The sequence below is a fragment of the Myotis brandtii genome, unplaced genomic scaffold (assembly GCF_000412655.1).
Source record: "Myotis brandtii unplaced genomic scaffold, ASM41265v1 scaffold10, whole genome shotgun sequence".
Taxonomy (NCBI): Eukaryota; Metazoa; Chordata; class Mammalia; order Chiroptera; family Vespertilionidae; genus Myotis; species Myotis brandtii.
The window spans coordinates 3042352-3064616 of record NW_005353325.1 but is presented as its reverse complement, the minus strand read 5'-3'; the positions used below and the strand labels follow the sequence as shown (position 1 = coordinate 3064616).

The window sequence follows — 22265 nt, the reverse complement described above, 5'->3', positions numbered from 1 at the left end:
CCCATTGTCCCCTACTAGCCTGCCCCTGCCCTGTGCCCCAGTCCCTTAGGCTCTTAAAGGCAATTTGCATCACAAATGAGCATCACTCTGACCCTAACAGTTTTAACCTGACAGTTTATTGGTCTCCAAAGTGAGTCCCCAAGTGACAGGAGCCACCAGCAGGGGCATCTCTAAGAGCAAAGGCATGACAAGAATCCCCTGTAGATACCCAGTGTGAGGCTTTGTTCAGAATCAACAGAATTAATTGCTCTCAAACAAAGACAAATGTGGTTACAGATGCTAAATCCTCCTGCAGCTGTTCACCAAAGTAAAGCCTTTTTAAGAAATTAGTTTATGACCCAGCAAACCCTCCTCCTGGTACTTAGGATCTTGCTCCAAGTAAAAGTAACAACAGTAGTTTCTCAAAACCTAAAACTAATTCCAGTAAGACCCACCTGTTTCATTAAGCAGCTGAGCTGATCTTTCTAGACTAGACCACCCTTCATTGTCGTAGCCAAACCTGAAAGGCCAGATGGCGGCAGAGACTTCTGTGGTTGGTGCCTGAGGAAGTTTCAATGTGAATTAGGATAACTATAAACAACGGCAGGTTCAATGACCCCATTTTTTCCACCTCCTTCTACCAAAATTCATATTTCAGCAAAGCATTTTCATAAGTATCTGCCCACATTTAATTCATAAAAATAAGGAGATATTTGCTAAACGGTATTCTCATAATCCTCCATGAACTTCTAGCTTAAGCTTAGAAGTTTGGAAAGTGAGCATTTGTAATAAAGACTGTTTATAATAGCAAACATTTAAAAATAATCTGGCTGTTGTTGCAATAGGCAAAATAGGAAAATGAATAAATTGTATCACTTACAAACAATGGAATACTGCACAGAGCTAATAAATGAGTTGAGGATATGTATTTCCACATGGATGAATCTCACAAAGATGATTTTAAGAAAAAAGTAAGTTGTAAAATATACATATGTCAGATGTCATTTAGATAAAGTTAAAAAATGGAAGAAATACTGTCTTGAGATAGAGCATCTATGGTAACAATAGAAAGAAATGCATGGAAATGATAAACACCACGTTCAGGACAGGGGTTTCCCTTGCCCCGGAGAAGAAGGAGATCACAGAGGGGCACAGAGAGTCCTTCAACATGTTTGTAAAGTGGTGTGCCCCTCTAACTGAGGTATGGTGGTGCCGCTCCCCTACTGTCCCCACAAGGCCAGGTTCAGGAGCACAGCCCCTTTCAGGGTTCCTCTTTTGGGTCAGTGGGCTCAGTCAGAGAATGCACTGCTCAACCCTAATCATCATCTCAAACTAATACCTTCTGGCCCGCAACAGGGATCCTGTGAAAGAGGATGGATTAAAACAAATCCATTGCCACAACTGAAAAATACCTCAAAGTGGACCATGGAGCTCAGACTGGGAGAAGAATAAGTAGCAACTTCTAGGTGTCAGAGGGCCCTTACTCAACACAAAAAGCTCAATGTGCCACCAGCAGTGAGCTGGGCATTCCATCTTTCCACAAGAAAAATTACCCCGTTTAGTGAGTGTCACATAAAGAGAATGGAACCATCAACAAAGAGTTCAAGAAGCATGGTTATATTCATCAAGCTATCCCTTTTCATGCAACTAATTAACTCTGGATTTTATCACCCCAAAACCTGGTATTCCCTCATTCCTCCAATCCTCAGTAAGTGCTACTTCCCTCCATCCAGTTGCTCAAACCAAAAAAACAGAAGCCATCCTGACACCTTACTTGTTCCTCTGAATACTGTCTCTCTCCCCTACTAGAATGTAAACTCTGTGAGAGCAGGCATCTTGTCTAACTCGTTTACCTTCTAATCTCTGTCACCAGGCACAAATGAGACATTCAAAGATTTATCAAACGAATGAATGAATGAATGACCAAAAGAACAGGCACAAAATCCAACTGAAATGACTCCTTTTGAAAAGAATCCCTGACATTACATATCCTCTTCGGGCTGACATTATTTGCAGTCATAAATAATAAATAAGTAATAAATAATAAATAAAGGGAAGAATAAAGAGATTATGTAATGACCTCAATTAAGAAATAGTTACTGAGTTCCGAGGATGTGCCAAGCACTCCATGAGGTGCTAGGAGTACCAAGGTCAACAAGAGAAGCAGGCCCTGCATCTTCAGTATAGCTTTTTATTTAATATGAAACATTTGCCTGGTAATACGGATTGCTAAAACAAATCCAAAGTTAACCCATGAATTCTATTCTATGATTCTCACTGCATTATGATATGCATCAAGCTTTTTATCAGAGTGGAGGATAGCATAACATTGCAATGACTTACTCTTACCCACCTCTCTAACAGAGAAAGGGAAAAAACATACAAAACTGTAGATAGCAAGAGGGAAAAGAAAGAGACAAGAAAACTTCCACACCTCATCAATACACAAGTTACCCCAAATCTGCAAAATCGAGGATTGTCTGTAAGATTTTTATTCAATCAAAGAATCTCACATTATTGCCTTCAGCAATATCTACCAGACAGTACAAAGAAGCCATTGTAAAATAGTTCTTTATTTCATGGTTTAGATATGTTAAACCATCGGATGAGAAAGATAACTTCTATGTATAACAAAATCACAAGCAGTTTGCCTCTATGATGTGTGTCTATCCTGTCCCAAGAATCCAGCCCAACTTCATAAAATAATTCTATGTTATTAGCCTCTGACCTAAGGGTTAAGGAGATGAAATACAGAGCCCTAACGTCATTAGATCCAGGTCTAGAGCTCAGTCATAATGGAGAAGTGTACAAATGTATGTATATACATATACATATACATATACATATATCCTACAAAATCATATATTAAGATTGGTATTTACTTACCCTTTTGCCCAACTTCCTTTCATAGCTTTTATGCCGTAGTCCTAATCCTAATAACCCCACACCAACGAGCAGCCACAAAACTAAACAGAAAGCAAAGATACTTGTTTAAAAGAAGTTAAGTTTGCTTAAAAAATAATTTTCATGAAATTATTAAACCTATTAATCAAGGATTTTGTGCAAAGGGGAAATGTCTAATTCATGAGTTAATTTTCATGTGTGACATGCATACATAACCCATACTTTAAAACCAGGTTTCAAAGAATCTGCCCTAAAAATATTCCAATAGCCATGAGATTAAAGTAAATGTAAATCATAAATAGATACAAGATAATATACGTGAAAACAACGTTCCATGAGCAGGAACCAGCAGGAAAAATCACTCTAAAGAATCAAGCCCACAGCCCTAGCTGGTTTGGCTCAGCGGATAGAACATTGGCCTGTGGACTAAAGGGTCCCGGGTTCAATTCTAGTCAAGGGCACATGCCCAGGTTGTGGGCTCAATCCCCAGTAGGGGGCATGTAGGAAGCAGCCAATCAATGATTCTCTCTCATCATTGATGTTTCTATATCTCTTTCTCCCTCTCCCTTCCTCTCTGAAATTAATAAAATATATATATTTTAAAAAGGAATCAAGCCCACAAATACTTCAGATATTAAACTTTAAGAATCAAAACATAGCCCTGGCCAGTGTTATTGAGTGGTTAGAGCATTGGCCCACCACCGAAGGGTCACAGGTTAGATTCCTGATCAAAGGCATATACCTTGGTTGCAAGTTCAATCCCCAGTCCTGGTTGGGGTGCGTGAAGGAGGCAACCAATGGACGTGTCTCTTAATCGATGTCTCTCTCTCTCTCTCTCTCCCCCACTCTTCCACTCTCCCTTAAAAAAAAAAACAACCCAAAATCAATGTCAAAAATAGCCTGGGGTATGGATTAATAAAACAAACAACAACAACAAAAGAATCAGAATATAAAATAAGGCACATAACATGTTTAGAAAAATAAAAGAGGACATTAATAGTATGACTGAGGAACATGAGACTAACTCAGTGATCAGAAAAATTTGTAAAGAAATTAATAGACTTGTGGAAATAAAATTATATAGTAACTATAATAACTGAAATTAGAAACTCAATGGACAAAATGAACAGCAGATTAGCCTAAGCTGAATAGAGAATTAGCGCAAGGGGCAGTTTAAAAACAAAGGTAGAGAGCCCAGTTGTTGTGGTTCAATTGATTGAGCGTGGTTCCATGCACCAAGAGGCCACCAGTTCGATTCCTGGTTAGAGCACATGCCCAGGTTGAGGGCTTGATCCCCAATAGAAGGTGTGCAAGAGGTAGCTGATTGATGTTTCCCTCTCATTGATGTTTCTATCTCTCTCTCCCTCTCCCTCTCTCTCTAAAGTCAATAAAAAACATTTAAAAAAAAAAGGAAAGCAAGAAGATAAACAAGAAAAAAATATACCTAGAGAAAGTGGAAAAATAAAAGATGATGGAAATAAATCATGATACATGAGAAATTGCAAAAATAGTAGATTAAACTTTGAAGTTGAAAGACAAAGACTGACATTCTAGAAAAGGCAAAACAATGGAGACAGTGGTTGCAAGGAGTTTGGAGGAGGGAGGGAAGGATGAATAGGTGAAGCACAGGGATTGTTTAGGTAGCAAAACTGCTCTGTATAATACTATAATGGTAGAGACATGTGACCATACATTTTTCAAAACCCATAGAACATACCACAAAAAGAATGAACTCTAATGTAAACTATGAACTTTAGTTCATAATAATTTACCAATATTGGCTCATCAATTATAACAAACCCTGGTGCCCTGCGCTGGGGAGAAGGGGGCCTTTCCATGTTTTTAAATCCTACATAACACTATGTAGTTGTGAAATTTATTGTATCTAAAACACTATTTGCAAATTTTATACATTCAATAAATATTGTTAATCCAGTTCATTTGAAATGAGTCCTATTAAATAGTAAACTTATTTCATGTTTGACTTTATAGCTCATCAATATTCCAAAAGTTAACATATTTAATCTCCCAAAAAAGAAGAAAAAGAAATGGAAAAATAGTCTCAACTATTAAAACAAAGCATTTTGGAAATTTTACCTGTTAAATCAACCTATCTATGTTAGAAGTGAAACAAAACTAACACACAGTATATATGGCTAAAATGACATAATATCAGAGATTCTCTTTAAAGTATTTCACCAAAAACCATAGGGAAGATAGCTGTTAATAACAATTGTTGGAACTGGGTAAAGGGTACATGAGTGGTCATTATGCTCTTTAATTTCATATATGTTTGAAGCTTTATATTTTTAACAAATGCTTTTAAAAAAGAAAGCAAAAACTATACTTACAAAGTTTCATATGTTTTTCACTCTTTCTGAAAAGCACATTTGGGTTGTTTTTTGTTTGAAGAAGAAAGTCAAGACTTTTTTTAGGGCCAAATAGCATATTCAGCCCAATAATTAGCATCACTGTCCCTATCAAAAAGGAAAGGATATATTAGACGATATTACATCTTAATCCAAGAATGCTTCCTATGATAAATACCAGAGGCCAACATTTCGGTGACATGGGCACATCCTAAGAATTCAGTTATTAAGTTAATTTATCTCAGTTCCTAAGCAGTTGCTCCAGCAGTACTTTTGATCATGGGGATGATCGTAAGCAATCAGCTCAGTAGAACCCTGATGGATCTCTTTTAATTTCCCGAATGTTTCCTTAGTTGTTAGGTTGCTGAGCGTGTGCATCACTATTGACCGGGCAGAGGAGGGTGGAGCTCAGAGAGAGGAGCCTTCTGAACAGCCTTAAGGACTCAGGCTTCTCCACAAAGCACACAGGAGGCCAGGTGGGTTCTCAACATGGCAGTGTTCCTGGCAATAATTCTGGCCTGGGATGTGAGCACTAGCTCCTCACAGAGTGTGCATGCTGGAACACACGGTGCCAAAGAGGTGGGCCAATAAAGCTGAGTTCCGTTGGATGCATTACGATGTAGCTTGCATGGAACGTTTATGTACTGCTAAGGTGGTATCGAATAGAGTGGAAACGGAGGTATGACTGAACACTATATCAATTAGGAACTGTCAAGTAAGAGTTAGGTTTAGGCTAGCAAAACACCTCACAGAGTGTGCATGCTGGAACACACGGTGCCAAAGAGGTGGGCCAATAAAGCTGAGTTCCATTGGATGCATTACGATGTAGCTTGCATGGAAAGTTTACGTACTTCCAAGGTGGTATCGAATACGAGTGGAAACGGTGGTATGACTGAACAATATATCAATTAGGAAATGTCAAGTAAAAGTTAGGTTTAGGTGGCAGGCTAGCAAAACAAAACAAAACAAAACAAAAATTATGTGCCATTTCCAGGAAATAGCAGGAGAAACCCAGACAATACATGTATAACTAGTTTCTGATTGAATGCACATTCTTTCCAATTGTATTAAAAGCTACTCTGAAAATTACCAAGATTTCTTAATTTTGTGGCCTTATCAATATAGTGTCATGCTTACTAAAACAAAAAAAATAATAATTCTTCCTATTAAATAGTAAACTTATTTCATGTTTGACTTTATAGCTCATCAATATTCCAAAAGTTAACATATTTAATCTCCCAAAAAAGAAGAAAAAGAAATGGAAAAATAGTCTCAACTATTAAAACAAAGCATTTTGGAAATTTTACCTGTTAAATCAACTTATCTATGTTAGAAGTGAAACAAAACTAACACACAGTATATATGGCTAAAATGACATAATATCAGAGATTCTCTTTAAAGTATTTCACCAAAAACCATAGGGAAGATAGCTGTTAATAACAATTGTTGGAACTGGGTAAAGGGTACATGAGTGGTCATTATGCTCTTTAATTTCATATATGTTTGAAGCTTTATATTTTTAACAAATGCTTTTAAAAAAGAAAGCAAAAACTATACTTACAAAGTTTCATATGTTTTTCACTCTTTCTGAAAAGCACATTTGGGTTGTTTTTTGTTTGAAGAAGAAAGTCAAGACTTTTTTTAGGGCCAAATAGCATATTCAGCCCAATAATTAGCATCACTGTCCCTATCAAAAAGGAAAGGATATATTAGACGATATTACATCTTAATCCAAGAATGCTTCCTATGATAAATACCAGAGGCCAACATTTCGGTGACATGGGCACATCCTAAGAATTCAGTTATTAAGTTAATTTATCTCAGTTCCTAAGCAGTTGCTCCAGCAGTACTTTTGATCATGGGGATGATCGTAAGCAATCAGCTCAGTAGAACCCTGATGGATCTCTTTTAATTTCCCGAATGTTTCCTTAGTTGTTAGGTTGCTGAGCGTGTGCATCACTATTGACCGGGCAGAGGAGGGTGGAGCTCAGAGAGAGGAGCCTTCTGAACAGCCTTAAGGACTCAGGCTTCTCCACACAGGAGGCCAGGTGGGTTCTCAACATGGCAGTGTTCCTGGCAATAATTCTGGCCTGGGATGTGAGCACTAGCTCCTCACAGAGTGTGCATGCTGGAACACACGGTGCCAAAGAGGTGGGCCAATAAAGCTGAGTTCCATTGGATGCATTACGATGTAGCTTGCATGGAAAGTTTACGTACTTCCAAGGTGGTATCGAATACGAGTGGAAACGGTGGTATGACTGAACAATATATCAATTAGGAAATGTCAAGTAAAAGTTAGGTTTAGGTGGCAGGCTAGCAAAACAAAACAAAACAAAACAAAAATTATGTGCCATTTCCAGGAAATAGCAGGAGAAACCCAGACAATACATGTATAACTAGTTTCTGATTGAATGCACATTCCTTTCAATTGTATTAAAAGCTACTCGGAAAATTACCAAGATTTCTTAATTTTGTGGCCTTATCAATATAGTGTCATGCTTACTAAAACAAAAAAATAATAATTCTTACTTGAGAAGGCACTGAAAAAGCACATCACGCATAACACTCTGAAGAAGTAAACTTAAGCTCAGAGCAGCTCTTACTTTCCTTTGGGCTCTCCACATGGCAGACCCCTAAGCAAGCTGGAGGAAGGAAAGAGCAGGGCATTGCACAGGAGGACAGAGCAGGACAGAGCACACACACCTGAAAGAAACCAGAAGAAATACCAAGTTCGCAAAGCCAAGGTTATCTATCGCAGAGGAAATGCGGCAATGGGTTTCTCTAACCAGATGAGAGCTTGGGAATTCACCAGAAATAGCAAATTCTTAACAATCATTTTAAATATTTCATGTCATTTTAATAAATATATACTAGAGGCCTGGTGCATGAATGCTTTGGACACTACTACATCCCTTGAGGGAATTTCAGACTGCCAGTTTCGACCTGATCCCTCGAGGGGGTCCCAGATTGCGAGAGGGCACAGGCCAGACTGAGGGACCCCACCGGTGAACGATTGGAGCCAGGGAGGAACGTGGGAGGTTGGCCAGCTGGGGAAGGACCGCAGGAGGGCTCCAGGGGATGTCCGGCCCTCTCACTCAGTCCCCATCAGCCAGACCCCAGCAGCAAGCTCACCTACCAGTCAGAGTGTCTGCCCCCTGGTGGTCAGTGCACATCATAGCAAGCTGTTGAGTAGCCTTATCATATCATTAGCATATTACACTTTGATTGGTTAAATGGCCAACCGGACACTTAGCGTATTAGGCTTTTATTACATAGGATTCCAAATCAGCCTCTCCTGACAGATTTCTAGCTCATGGAATAGAAAAACTTATGTGAAAATGTCTGAAGTAGTTGGATTTTTACCAAGGACTCAGGGGAGATGGCAAAGGACCCCAGTAGAAGCCTAGATATGCAGCACTCACCCCAACTGCACTTCCACAGGTATTTGTTTAATTTTATCTATGATGTTTCCCCCACTACATTGAGGCTCCAGGTGGGCAAAGGCACTATATCTTTTAAGTCTTCAGCACCTGGCACTGTGCCTGGAACACAGGAGGTGTGCAATCATTTTTTTAATGAGTAAATGAACAAATGAAAAAAATGAATGAATGTACAAACAAGAACTGAATCCCCTACTAACATGTTTCAGCTCTTCACTTTTTCAAAGGTTTTATCCTTGAAGCATCTGACATGTTTTACTTAAACTAAAATGATAAGCAACACTTGATTTATAGATTATACATCAGTAATTTCATCATTGCCAGCAAACAATTTTTAAAGTACTAAACTGGGATGGGTTTATGAAATTTTAATTATGGCATGTAAGTTCATAACTACTGAAATGAAAAATGTATTTATTCTATGATTTGGGAATTTTCATCATTTACACTAAGATTCACATACGCAAAATATATTTTATGGGTAAAAATGTCTATATAATAAAAGCCTAAGTGACCGTTATGGCAGAACGACCAGAACAACCAGTCGCTATGATGCACACTGACCACCAGGGGGCAGACACTCAACACAGGAGCAGTCTCCTGGTGGTCAGTGCATTCCCACAGGGGGAGCGCTGCTCAGCCATAAGCAGGGCTCACAGCTGGCGAGTGCAGCAGTGGTGGCAGGAGCCTCTTCCGCCTCCACAGCAGTGCTAAGGAGCAGCAAGCAGACAGGTGGTAAGGAGCAAGGGGTCCCCAACTGTGAGAGGGCGCAGGCTGGGCTGAGGGACCTCCCCCCTCCAGTGCACAAATTTCGTGCACCAGGCCTCTAGTATAGTAAATAAAAATCATAGATAAAATTCATAAAAACCAAAAAAAAAAATCACAATTCCAAAAAAATGTATACACGCTTTAACAGATAATAGCTCAATTGATGTTTCTTTTGTTTCAGGTTTAACCCATTGGAATTAAAAATTATTCGAAGTGTGTATACATCTTTTTGGGACACCCCCTTTCCCAGTATATCATAAATACAAGTGTTACCTAGTACCTCTTTTATACTTTATTATGAATTAAACTTGTTTTTCACAACCAATTCATTTAAAAGGGCTTTGTAGTAATAAATATTACTGAAACTCAAACGAATGAAGAAATTTGTTTTAAGTAGTAATTTAGACATTCCTCCAGTGTTGTTGTTTTTTTAAATCAAGAGACTCTTTTAATGAGAAGGCCAAATCATCCTATTTATTTCCACTTGTCGTGTAAAGTGCTAACTCCCAGTCTTGAAGGGTTTTTGCCAGTAGTTATTAGTTTAATCCAGACCCTTATAATATACTCACCCAAAAGCACATCTGATCTTTCTCTAGCGTAGACACCTCCTGGGACAAATTTAAAAGCTGTGCACCATGCACAGAAAAATGTATCTAGAAGATAAACTATCATGGCAATGGTCATGGTTTTCCCAGGCTTTGACCCTGAGCTGATAAGGTGTCCAAGCACTTGAGGCCACATGGACGCTGTGAAGAGGGCGAGTACGCAGCCAGAAACAGCGGCTGCCCACGTGGGCAAGTACAGGAGACCAGCTGCCGAAGCTGCTCCTGTTTTTGAGAGAGAAAAAGAAAAAGAATCAGACAGGAAAGCAGTAATAGTCTCTTCCATTTTCTCAAAAATAATAAATAAATAAATACATACATACATACATACATAAATAAATAAATGGGAGGGAGGCTTATGGGATGACCAATGTATAGCCATTTAGAGCCAGAAGGGACCTCAGGGGCAGACTGGTCCAATCTTCACGCTAATGAGAAAATGAGGTCTGGAAAGGTTAACATGTCTTGCTGGAGGTCACATAGTGAGTTACTTGTACAACCCGAGGAGGAATGTGGGTCCAGTGAACCTCCGTCCTGTGATACTTCTTCAGGAATGGTGTGGAGAAGGAAAAAGGCGTTTTTAGATTATTTGTGTTATGATCCTAAGATCAATAAAAACTGAACTTACCTGCAATACCAAAACATGTCCATTTAATTGAACTAGCGAGGTCCAGGACTTAGACAACATGTTAGAGTCAGGTGGTTTCTAGAATGTTTTTGTTAAGGAACTTTCTAAAGGCATTTCCTCCCATTTGAATACTGCCCCTAGTTCTATATTAAGTATGTTGGCTTTCCCAACCACACTGGCCCAAAAGAAGATGGGGCCGAGATAGTGCTGTAGACATGCTGCTTTAGCAAGTCTGCAGTCCGCTCATCCCTTATCCAACAGCCTGGGAGGTTTGGGGACTGTGCAATCTGCCTGGTCCACAGCAGACCCTTAGCAAATGCTGGCTCATTTGTTGAGCCAATCCCAAGGAAACAGAACAATTCTCCCACTTCCTATGAAATCTTTGAGAAAGCATATCAGGGTCTTACAGCACCCCATTTTTAAAACTGTCAGTATATACATATATATATATATATTAATTTATATATACACTGTATATATTAAATATATATATATTGATTTCAGAGAGGAAGGGAGAGAGAGAAAAGAAAGATCAATGATGAGAGAGAATCATTAATCGGCTGCCTCCTGCACGCTCCCCACTGGGGATCGAGCCTGCAATCCGGGCATGTGCCCTTGACTGGAATCGAGCCCAGGACCCTTTAGTCTGTAGGCCGACGCTCTATCCACTGAGCCAAATGGCCAGGGCACTATAACACTTTTCCACAGAATATGACATTTTCTAGACATTTCAATCAATGTATCGTTGTGATCTACCCTTCAAGGTGTCTGCAGCAAACTCCTCAATGCTCGGGGCGAGAACTCCAGAAAAGCCAGCAGGCGGAGCATGAGGTGGCCCCAGCCAGTGCCCCGGTTCACACCCATCAGTAAGTTCCACCTGCACCATCACAGGACAATGCCATGTGTCTATTTCCCCGGCTTCAAAAGACCACAACTCCTACAAACAGGAGAAACAGATTCCAGGGCCCTCTACAACTCACAGACTTTAACTCCACATGAGACCTCCCACGCGTAGATCTGACAATGGTTATTTTAATAACAGAAAAAAAAATTTTTCATCTTGAAATTTAAAAATACAGAACTGTAAGGAAGCAATTAAGAATTGTCAAAATTCCGAAGTATTTCTCCTAATCTTTTTCCATGTCTATATGGTAGCATTTTTACGTAAATTGAACCATACCCTACATTGATGATTATATTCTGCTTCTTATGTGACATTATATCCAGAATGTTTTCTCATGTTATTAATTTTTTTGCCTAAAACATTTTGTGTGTATATATTGCTGTGAGATCACACACTGCAATATAAGCAGCCATGTTCCTATGGTTGGCCACATAGGAAGCTTCTGACACTGTGAGGGACATCTTTCTTTCTTTGTCAATTAATCTCTGACTACAGCTCTGATTATTAAAACAGGTTGTTAGAAATACAATTACTGTGTCAAGAGGTAAAGGCATTTTAAAGAGTCATTACCTGTGGTCACTGATTTCCTGAAAGGTGACATGTGTCCTTTTTCCTCAGAAACCTTGCCAAACATATTCCCTTTTGAGCCCTGACAAAGTTACCTTTTCTAAAAATCTTTGCCAAAATAATGATGAAAACAGTATCACATTCTAAATCAGCGGTTGCTAACCAGTGGTCCGCAGACCACTGGTGGTCCGTGAGGTCCGAAAGGTTGGCGACTGCCATTCTAAATTACATGTATTTATTAGTGAGATTAAATTTTTATTTTTGTTTACAAGCTTTCAATGACTAATTTTTAAAAGAATGATTTGATATTCTAAGGACATCAGAATGACTATTTCTTCTGTCATAGCACAGAGAATTATCTGGAGGGAAAGAAAACACCTCTTCAAATTTCTCTTGGCTGTTACTGTCTTTTTAAAATTTACTTTCTATTTTTACATAGGCTATATATTTTTAAATCCACAAAAATTTTATTTTTTAAAAGGCTATCAATTCAAAATTTGAAAGGTACAAGAGGGTCCTTCTGACCATCGTCACCCACTAGCTCCCTATAGTGAAAGCAACCAATGTTGGCATTTCCTGCATCCTTCCAGAGACACCTATGCATAGGAAGAAATACATATGTGTGCACACGTCTCTTCGTGCACACCAGTGGCGGCCCATGGCACGCACTCTGAGTCACTGTGCCTTTTTCACTTAATTGTACGCCTTAACTGTTTTTTTGTTTGAGATGAGTCTCCTGGGTCATTACAACATCAGGAGTCTTCCAAGTCTTTACAACATCTAAGACACCAAACAGAATGAATGGTACTAGAACATTCCAATAATATTTATAATGTCTACCATGTTCATTTTCAAAAGATCAACTTTTTCATACAATAAAATCATAGGTGCCCTGTCTAGTACACTGGGGTCCTCTGAATGTGTTTAGTACATTTATGTCTTTTTTAAATAGAACTTTGATTTTACTAATTCAATTGCCATCAAGATTTCAAGCTCTTTGTATTTACGACATTCTACTGGTCATTGCCATAATTAATTTCATGCCAAGACCCAGCTGGGACTTCCAACGTCAACTGCACAATAAAAAATATGATTTCTTTTTCTACACTCTGCTTTAGGATGTGATTTCCAGAGATGAATCAGTGAAAAGTGGGCACCATCTCTAGATAATTGAGAACCCAACGTATTTCAGGTGAGCAGATCAGAGAGGGAGAGGAAGCGTGTGAACGATGGCCCTGCTTTCCTCTCTGTTGCAAAGAGCCTATTAGAGGCCTCCAATCTGTTTGCCCCTAGAGCAGCGGTTCTCAACCTGTGGGTCGAGACCCCTTTTGGGGTCGAACGACCCTTTCACAGGGGTCGCCTAAATACATCCTGCAAATCAGATATTTACATTATGATTCATAACAGTAGAAAAATTACAGTTATGAAGTAGCAACAAAAATAATTTTATGGTTGGGGGTCACCACAACATGAGGAACTGTATTAAAGGGTCGTGGCATTAGGAAGGTTGAGAACCACTGCCCTAGAGTCTTTTAAACTACCATGAAATACTCCAGGGAGACCGCAACACTAGATTAGATTTGACTCTCAATGGTTTGACCTTACTTACTTATCTGCGGAGGTAAATCTAAGCATAACACTGTGAGTTCACAGCCTTTCTGTTCTGTAACTAAACGTTGACATGTCTGTTTAAAATGAAGCTGCTACCTACCTGCCCCATAAGCATGTTGCTTCTATTCCAGGAGAAAAAGCATGATAGAAATGTTTAACAAACTCTCACTGTGCTCCATGTTCCTTTTCCCAGTTGCATACAGATGAAGAAGCTATGGGTGCTCATTGCACACTCGGCATTAGCAAAATGATCTGATCCTTGTCTTGAGGACTCTCATGAGGCATCTCTCTGATGAGAAGAAAGGTTACTCCAATATTCACACAAACTTCCTCCCACCCCACAGGGAACACCTACCAGAAAACACACAAGCGAGTGAAAGCAGCTCAAGGCGACTGCAACATTGCGCTCACACAGCCCTGGGGGAGGAGGGCCTGGCCATCCTCATTAATTGAGCAACCTATTGGGTTTCACATCCATCCCCATGCAAGGTGATGGCACTTAGGGGTACAGAAATTTACTTATTATGTTATTCAATCCACATCTATTACCAATACACATATTCTCACATATCCACACATCATCTCTCCTGCTTAATTAGTTTGTAAAAAGACATCTCTCCAGACAGAAGCCAAATATACTATGCACATAGGAAATGCAGGCCTCATTATGGAGTTCCAAAGGAGGGCATTCCTGAAAACCAGAGAAGCAAGGAATATTGGAGAGGGAGGAGGTCTGGCAACAAGGCAATGTTCAACCCTCCATCTCCTCAGACCTTCGGTAAACCGGAAGGCACCTGACACACGTGTCTTAGATAAGTCGTTTGGGAGATGGGGGAGATGATGTAAGCAGAGTCAGGACAGAATTAGACAGCTACAGGAGGAGAGGCAAAATGAAATAGGAGGAAGTGGAATCTGGAGCCGCTGTCATTGGCAACCACAGTGACAGATGGGCCATAGGGGCTGCAGCTGGTTATAACAGCACACGGCTGCCTTGGCCATCTCCATCCAGTCTAGATGCACATGCTTGCAACCAAGCTGAACAACTGGCATACCTGCAGCTAAACTCCACATACCTGTAACCCACCAGAGTAAACTGGTACCCGGGAACCATGAACAAGTCGAAAGCATCAACCCGCTCACCAAAGCCAGCAGAATTGCACCTCTGTGGGAAAAAGAAAAAAAAAGACATGCCATAAGACTTCTGACATTATTATTTCATTGCCCCATGTGTGAAAAAGAAAAATATCTCCTGCTTCTGGGTACAGACAAGAGATATGAGATATTGAGAGCCCATGGGAACCCATGTTATATACAGTCAGAACTCTGACTTTAAGTAAATCATATGTGCAGTCTCATGCTCAGTAAAGGACCTAAGTTTCCTCAGACTATTAAATTATAGTCCAAACTGGCCATGTGACTCATTTTAAATAACCCTTCCAAAGACAAAAATAAAAAGTCATTGGGCATAGTTTTTATTTAGTTTGCCTCTTCTCTCCTCTGCCTCAGTAATGCCTTTGTCTGCAGTTTCTGCCTTCCTGAGACCTCTGTCAGTTGGATAAGTAATTGATAGTTGTGTGTTTTTAAAACAATCACACACTTTCATTCATTTGCTGATTTGGCAAAAACTTGTAGAAGGAAGAAAAAATAATTTAACTAAACTTTTGTGGGGAAATCCAGCAGCAATAGCAGCAAAGACAGGGCACTCCACCAAGTAGCTATAATATAAATTAGCACTTACTACCTTGTAGGCACTGTTTGCAGATGTTTATGTTTAATTACATTAGCTCATTTAATCCTCCTGAGTTTGTAGGTAAATGCTATTATAATTTGCAGAGGAGGACACTGGGTGAAAGAGCACTAAAGTGGCTGTGGTCCTACATAGCAGCGCTCCTAGGACAGAGAATCCCAAAGAGGCGCTCGGGCTCTGGAGTGAAGCTCCCAGCTGCTAGCCTGCCCGTCCCCGCATCCTAAGGTTAAAGACCATCCTGGGTCCACAGAAGACCAGATGTGACAAAAGGCCATGGAGGACACTGTTGGTCTTTTTCTATCCCCAAGTCAACAAAAACGTTTCTGAGGACCTACTATGTGCCAGGCTGTCTTCTAGGGGCTAGAGACACATCCATGAACAAAGATCCCTTTCCTCCATAGGAGTCACGTTCAGTGGGGAAAGGGGACAGAATAAATACAATTAACCAGTAGTGCAGACTATCAGAAGCTGGAAACTGCTATGGAAGAGTAAGAGTAACCGAGTCGGGAGGCCTGGGGTGGGCTGATGGGAAACCGGAACACAAGACTAAGACAGTGCCCTGCTCCCTTGTCCTCCCAGAGCCTGTAGTCTGAACGTCTGGACGATCCTTCAGTTGCCCAGGGTCCCTTCAGCATCCTCTGAGCCTCTTTCTCACCTTTCTCTCGTCTCTCATATCTCTAACCCATCAAAACTTATCCACGACTCGTCCCCGTAAGTCAAATCTAGTGAATTTTCTAAAGCAATTCCTACTATAATGGTGCAACATTTCTCAAACAGGGGTTCTGAAAAACACCAGTTTTTTGAGATGTGAATAGGAGTGCTAAAGAAGGAATGCCATGTTTCAATAAGTTTAAGAAACTTTCAGGAGTCTCTAATATAATCATTTGCCTTGTGAAGCACAAAGAAAGAATGTGAGATGCAGTATTTGATCTGGAAGACTTTTTTTTTCCTCTCAGAGTACCTACTAACATCTCAAGAAATCCGCGTTCCACAGAACATAGTTTGGGAATGCTGGTCTCGTGAATTACATCTCCATCTGCAATGTCTTGCCCCGACATATAGAATTACAAAATATCTGAAAAGAAAGCTGTCACTGTACAGTGAGAAAACGGCCAGGGATGTCATGTGACTGGTCCAAAGTTGAATATTAGTTCCTTTTCTCATTCCCTGCCCTCAGGAGCATGGTGTCTAGAAAGGAAGAAATAACTGTCATGTTTTTTAAAATTGTAATACAGAATAATAAGAAAAGATATGTGGGGGTGGAGATCCAAGCGAGTATGTGGCATAAAGGAATCCTTGGGAGAGTCAGAGAAGATTTCACAAAGGAGATGCCTGAGCTGGGTTTTGAAGGGTGAGTAAGAGCTTACCAGGATATCAAGACAGAGAAGGTAGCCCAGACAGGGACTAGCACATAAACTGAGATGGAGGACTGGAACAGTCTGGCACTTCTGAGGAACTGAAAGTGATGTCAGCCCAGGTGAAGCACAGAGATAAGATAGAGAGCAGAGAGCGTTTGTAAAAGTAAGGGGTGTGTGTGTGTGTGTGTGTGCACGCGCGCAGATCCTGTCTCTGTGACCCGGTATGGGGGGTTGGGCGGGGGGGAGACCTGAAAGGTTTCAAGCAAGGGAGGGATGGAGTCAGATTTGCATTTTTAGAGAGCTCGCTCTGGGGCAGTGTGGAGCAGGCCACACCAGAGAGAGACCATTAGAAGACAATAGCATGGCCTGGGTGAAAGATGGTGAGGACTCCACTGAGGCAGATGTGGTTGCAGACAGGGAAGAAGGTATAGATTATTTCAGAGAAGCAGTGGAACTGACCGAACATAATGCCCAATTAGATTCAGAAAATGAAGAAGACTCAGAATCGCAGGATGACTTGGCAGAGTGAACCAAGGCATGGAGAAGGAAGAACATGTTTGGGGACTGGGAGCTGCTGAGTCCAGATGTGGACATGCTGAGCTTGAGACATCTGTGGGATGTGCCCAGAGGTTTGCCGGGGGCAGTTTTTGTACATGTATCCAAATATGGGAATTTCAGGACTTTAAGAGAAAACATATCTGAGACAGATGTTTTAAAGGTCCCTCCAATCTTTTAACACGAATGGCTGGACTTCGCTGCAGGAGGTAGGAGGTTCCAGGAAGAGTGGAGAGAGAATAATGAGGACCGAGCACATGGACCAACACTTAAACTCAGGACTGCTGACTCCTGGGTGCCCCAGGGTTGCTGCAGGTTCCAAAGTACAGAGGATGCAGAGATCTCCCAGGGCTTTTGTACTTTGCAGAGAATCAAGACCTACGCCCAGGCTGCCAACCCAGTCCCTCATCAGGGCACTCTGGTCTCATCCTACCAAATGCCCAACTGTATGTGGGGGAGGTTTCTGGAGAAAATGGCCAGGGAGTGCCATGCCTTCCCTGACACTTAGCATGGTCTTCTGTGCGAGGATTCCTCAGAGTTTCAGGATGCCCGTGCAGGAGCTGCCAGAACCTCTTGCTTAGCTGTGCACAGCCCTCAACCCTCCCTCATTCACCTCACAGCAATCCTTCAGTGTTGGCCCATACTCTTTTGTCCCCTCCGTCCCCAGAGAGCACGGTAATGTCATGCACCATTTCTAATGTCCAAGGGAAATAGAGTAGGAAATATCTGGCCAGCACAGATCTAGCTGCTCAACAAAGAAGGCAGTTCTTCCTTCAACCACAACAAACCCAAACTCACCCAAATGGGTTAGGATCTGGGCCTCGATGGGGATGCCCACTCACTGCCCATCTGGAAACAAGAGAGACTTCTCCAAAAATCCAGTGGGTGAGGAACACAAGACTGCCAAAGGCAGCCCCTGCCAGCAACCAGGGAGGCCTAGAGGCCATCCCTTTGGCTGCCTCGCTGGTCTTTTTCCCCTCAGGTTTACTGCAGTCGCCATCTAGAATAAAAAAATAATGGAAAAGGATTGGTTACATGGGAATGTGCCCTCTACCTTTAACAGACTTTTAGCGAGTAAGAAATGGTACCTGGCTTCCTTTAGAAGGGGGAATGAGACAAGCGACTGTGATACAAAGCAGAGCTAGCTGGTGGGAGAGCTTGTTTTAGGCAAGCCAGATCAGGAAGGGTTTAGGGAGAACCAAGCATCTTGAAATTGGACAAGTGAAAATGCCGAGAGTCAGTTACTTCATGTAAAGTTAACAGTAGGAGCAAAACTAGATGTAGGAGAAGTGAATGGTATGTTCGGGGAACAAAGGAGTGGAATCTTTCCAGGACACCGGGCTGCTTCTCCCCAAAAGAACAGGACTCTCATCTGAACCCCTGTAGCCGGAGTAACAGAGTGCATCGACTGAGCAGTGACTCTGCGCTCAGCCCTGATCTGAGCCCTCTTTGTGAGCTCATTTAATCTTCACAACTTTATAAAGTTGGCTCGATCACTAACCTCATTTTACAGTTTTGAAAACGGAAGCCTAGAGAGACAACAAGTGACTTGTCCAAGATCAGCTAGTCACGAGAAACAGGGATGGGAACTTTGGCCATTGGGCTGCACTGCCTGTGTACTTCACTAGACTATACTTCTGATAGGGGCAGAAATAGAATGTTAGGGAACCAGCTAGAATTGTAAGAAATATTAATCATGCTCTGTTAACCGTGACTGTTTTATTCTGATTAAAGAAGGCACCTGGCTGGCATCTGTCCAGGACCTGGGAGCTCACCTGGAAGTGTTGTTAACCGTGACTGTTTTATTCTGATTAAAGAAGGCATCTGTCCAGGGCCTGGGAGCTCACCTGGAAGTGCAGCCCTTCCTCCCCACTTGGAGCTTCCTATTATCGTGGAAAGACTAACAACTTTGTTGCAGAACCAGAGCCAGAAACCGGAATCGCCAGCCCTTTGAAGATCCCCAACCCTCTGCTTACCTGTTAACTGCCAATTTGACCCACTATTTCCCCATATAACCCCAGCCCTTGCATATCACTAAGCCCTTTGAAGACACCAGCCCTTTTGCATGTCTATAAACTGCCCATTTGCCTACTTGCCTACTTGCCTTTGTACTTCTACTATATAAGCCGCTGGCTTATGGGGGGGCTGCAGAGCAGATTTCCGTGGATGACCTGCTGCTCTCCCATACTGCGGCAATATTGGAATAAACGCTCATATATGATTCAACCCTGTCTCCGAGTAGTGACAGGCAGCACGGACCCATTGTTTGTCTGCCAGGACTGTTTAATGAACAGGTCTCAGCTCATTGCATAAATGACTTACCATACAAACATATAACAAGGAGAAAGTGCTGGCAGGAAATTTCTTTGTAGGAAAGGAGAGCCTGTTGGGCAGAAGCTCTCTGCGGCACAAAAGGCCTCCTTTGCGGCTGCCCTAGGGACCAGCAGCCCGATTTCACAAGAAGAAAGCCATTCGGCCAGCAAAGGAGTCCGAGAAAGGAGGAGCAGAGCTGAAAGCTCTGGGGATGGGAGAGGTGGTGAAGGCAGAGGGGAGGTCAAGGCCTGAGGCTAAACAGTCTTTGGAGAAGAGAGATCCTGAAGCTAAATTTGCTGAGCAATATGCTATATGTGGTAGGTGACCCTTGCCTCCGGACCCAGCAGATATGTAATAAAACTACAAAAAATACCTGGTATGATCAGATATCCTGGGGAAGCTGGTGAGGAGTCTGGAGTTTTATAAATGTGACCACAGGGGGAAAAGCAGGAAGGGACCAACAACTGGGTCACACAAATTAAAAACAGTAGCAAGAAGAAAACACAAGTCAGGAAAGGTAAAGGATACCCTAACGTTCAGATCCTTATCAAGCTGTGCCTGCAAAATTTGCTGCCTGAGTTTCCACCTTTAGATGTTAGTGTTTTATAAAATACTAGAGGCCCGGTGCACAACATTCGTGCACTGGGCAGGGGGGTCCCTCAGCCCAACCTGTGCCCTCTCGCAGTCAGACATTCCCCGAGGGGTCCTTATCGCTGCCACAGAGGCAAGAGAGGCTCCCGCCACTGCCGCTGCGCTTGCCAGCCATGAGCCCGGCTTCTGGCTGAGCAGCGCTCCCCCTGTGGGAGTGCACTGACCACCAGTGGGCAACTCCTGCATTGAGCATCTGCCCCCTGTTGGTCAGTGCACATCGTAGCGACCAGTCGTTCAGTCAATTTGCATATTAGCCTTTTATTATAGAGGATAAAACACATATAGGACACTAAACCAAGTTCTAAATGTTCTAACTAATATTACTGTCACTTGACCAATTTACTTGCATGATGTTCCTCTAGTCTCCCTACCCCCAGCCCATGCTAGAATCAGGGCCAAAGGGGAATTACACAAGCACTTTGTTCATGGTGAGCCAAAATCCTCTAAACTTCCATGAATCTGTGAGATCTGTCCTTGTATTTACAAAAGAACAGTGAGTCATTGAGAGTCACACAAAGAGCCAGGGGCAAATTAATTAGAACCTGGAAACACTTCTCCCTTCTTTTCAGAAGGGTGTTGAGCTAGCCTATGAAGCAAGCATCCAAGTTTGGTATGTGTCTATCACCAGAGAGAGACAGGTGATTTGAACGGTGGTGTGAATATGCAAGATTTCCTTTCTTTTCAAGTTTCAGATTTAGAGTTTAATTATCTTAGACAGACACCTAGAAATAAAAGCCCAGGTGGTTCCCACAGCCCTAGCTCGCAAATAACTTTCCATTGTGAAGGAGATACCCTGGGGTCAGAGAGAGAGAGGGATGAAGGACGCCACCCTGGAGAGCCCTGTCCAGAGGGGAAGAGGAGGAAGATGGGCTGGAAGCCAGCTGGGAGCACAGGACCTGGTCTACTCTCCCTCTCCACAGTGACACAAGCCAGAGACAGCGTTTTATTGTCACCCGCTGTACTAGCAAGGAAAAGGCTCCTTCTGCTTGGATAATAGTCCACTCACTGGGCCTGTTACTGTCTCAGAGGGAGAAAAAGTTGAAAAAGAGAAATAGTTCAGAAGCACTATTTTAATCTTTCCAAGATAGGTTACATTTAGATCAGAAATATAAACTAGGCAAGAGAGAATATCCCTGAATAAATCCAGCATACACTTACCTGTGGAAATGCGATCAAGTGTGGCTATGGTACTTAACGTTAGTATCACCCTGTTAGACATCTGATAACTCCAGATGGGGTTTAGTGAAGTGTACCATATGCGGAGAACAACAAGAAGAATCTGTCCCAACACGAATCCCCAGATTCGGAGGTACCTGGAAGTGCAAAAGTATTTTTTTGTTTGTTTGTTTTCTGCCTCTGGTTGTTTCTTTCTTTCTTTTTTTAATTTATCTTTATTGTTGAACGTGTTTTTAATGACTTTTTGTGTGCTTTCAATGCACTGCATCCATCATGAATTTCATACTTTCATAGAATGAATATATGAAATAGTCTGATTGGTAATTTGTGGTAATATACATGATTTAGCCTTTATCTAGCCCATTATCTAGGCAACTTGTCAAAATTCCTTCATTCTCAAAACATTATTAAGACTGATGGCAGTATTCACACCCTGATCTTGTGAAAAAGGGGTGGGGGGTGGCAGGGAGAGGGAGACTGCTACAAGGCAAGATGGAAGGTAAATACAATAACCTGGAACTCTTGGTCTCAACTTCCCCTTTGGTAACTGATCACTACACTTATTTTTTAAAGTTATCTTCATTGTTGAAAGTATTACAGATGTCCCTCTCCTTTTAAAAATATGTTTTTATTGATTTCAGAGAGAGGAAGGGAGAGAGAGAGAAAGAAACATCAATGATGAAAGAGAATCAT

General features: G+C 41.6%; 1 protein-coding gene across 2 annotated transcripts in view; it reads right to left on the bottom strand.

Moving 5' to 3' along the window:
- The window catches only part of CWH43 (cell wall biogenesis 43 C-terminal homolog), a 43834-nt gene that overhangs the window by 17587 nt on the left and 3982 nt on the right, over window positions 1-22265 (bottom strand). For both annotated transcript variants that reach the window (XM_014534485.1, XM_014534483.1), the window contains exons 3-9: window positions 21555-21709; window positions 18231-18432; window positions 14846-14934; window positions 10030-10287; window positions 6814-6939; window positions 2866-2945; window positions 435-540 (exon numbers count right to left, since the gene is read on the bottom strand). In XM_014534485.1, coding sequence (XP_014389971.1) covers window positions 435-540; window positions 2866-2945; window positions 6814-6939; window positions 10030-10287; window positions 14846-14934; window positions 18231-18432; window positions 21555-21709 — 1016 coding nt within the window. The remainder of the gene's footprint in view (window positions 1-434; window positions 541-2865; window positions 2946-6813; window positions 6940-10029; window positions 10288-14845; window positions 14935-18230; window positions 18433-21554; window positions 21710-22265) is intronic.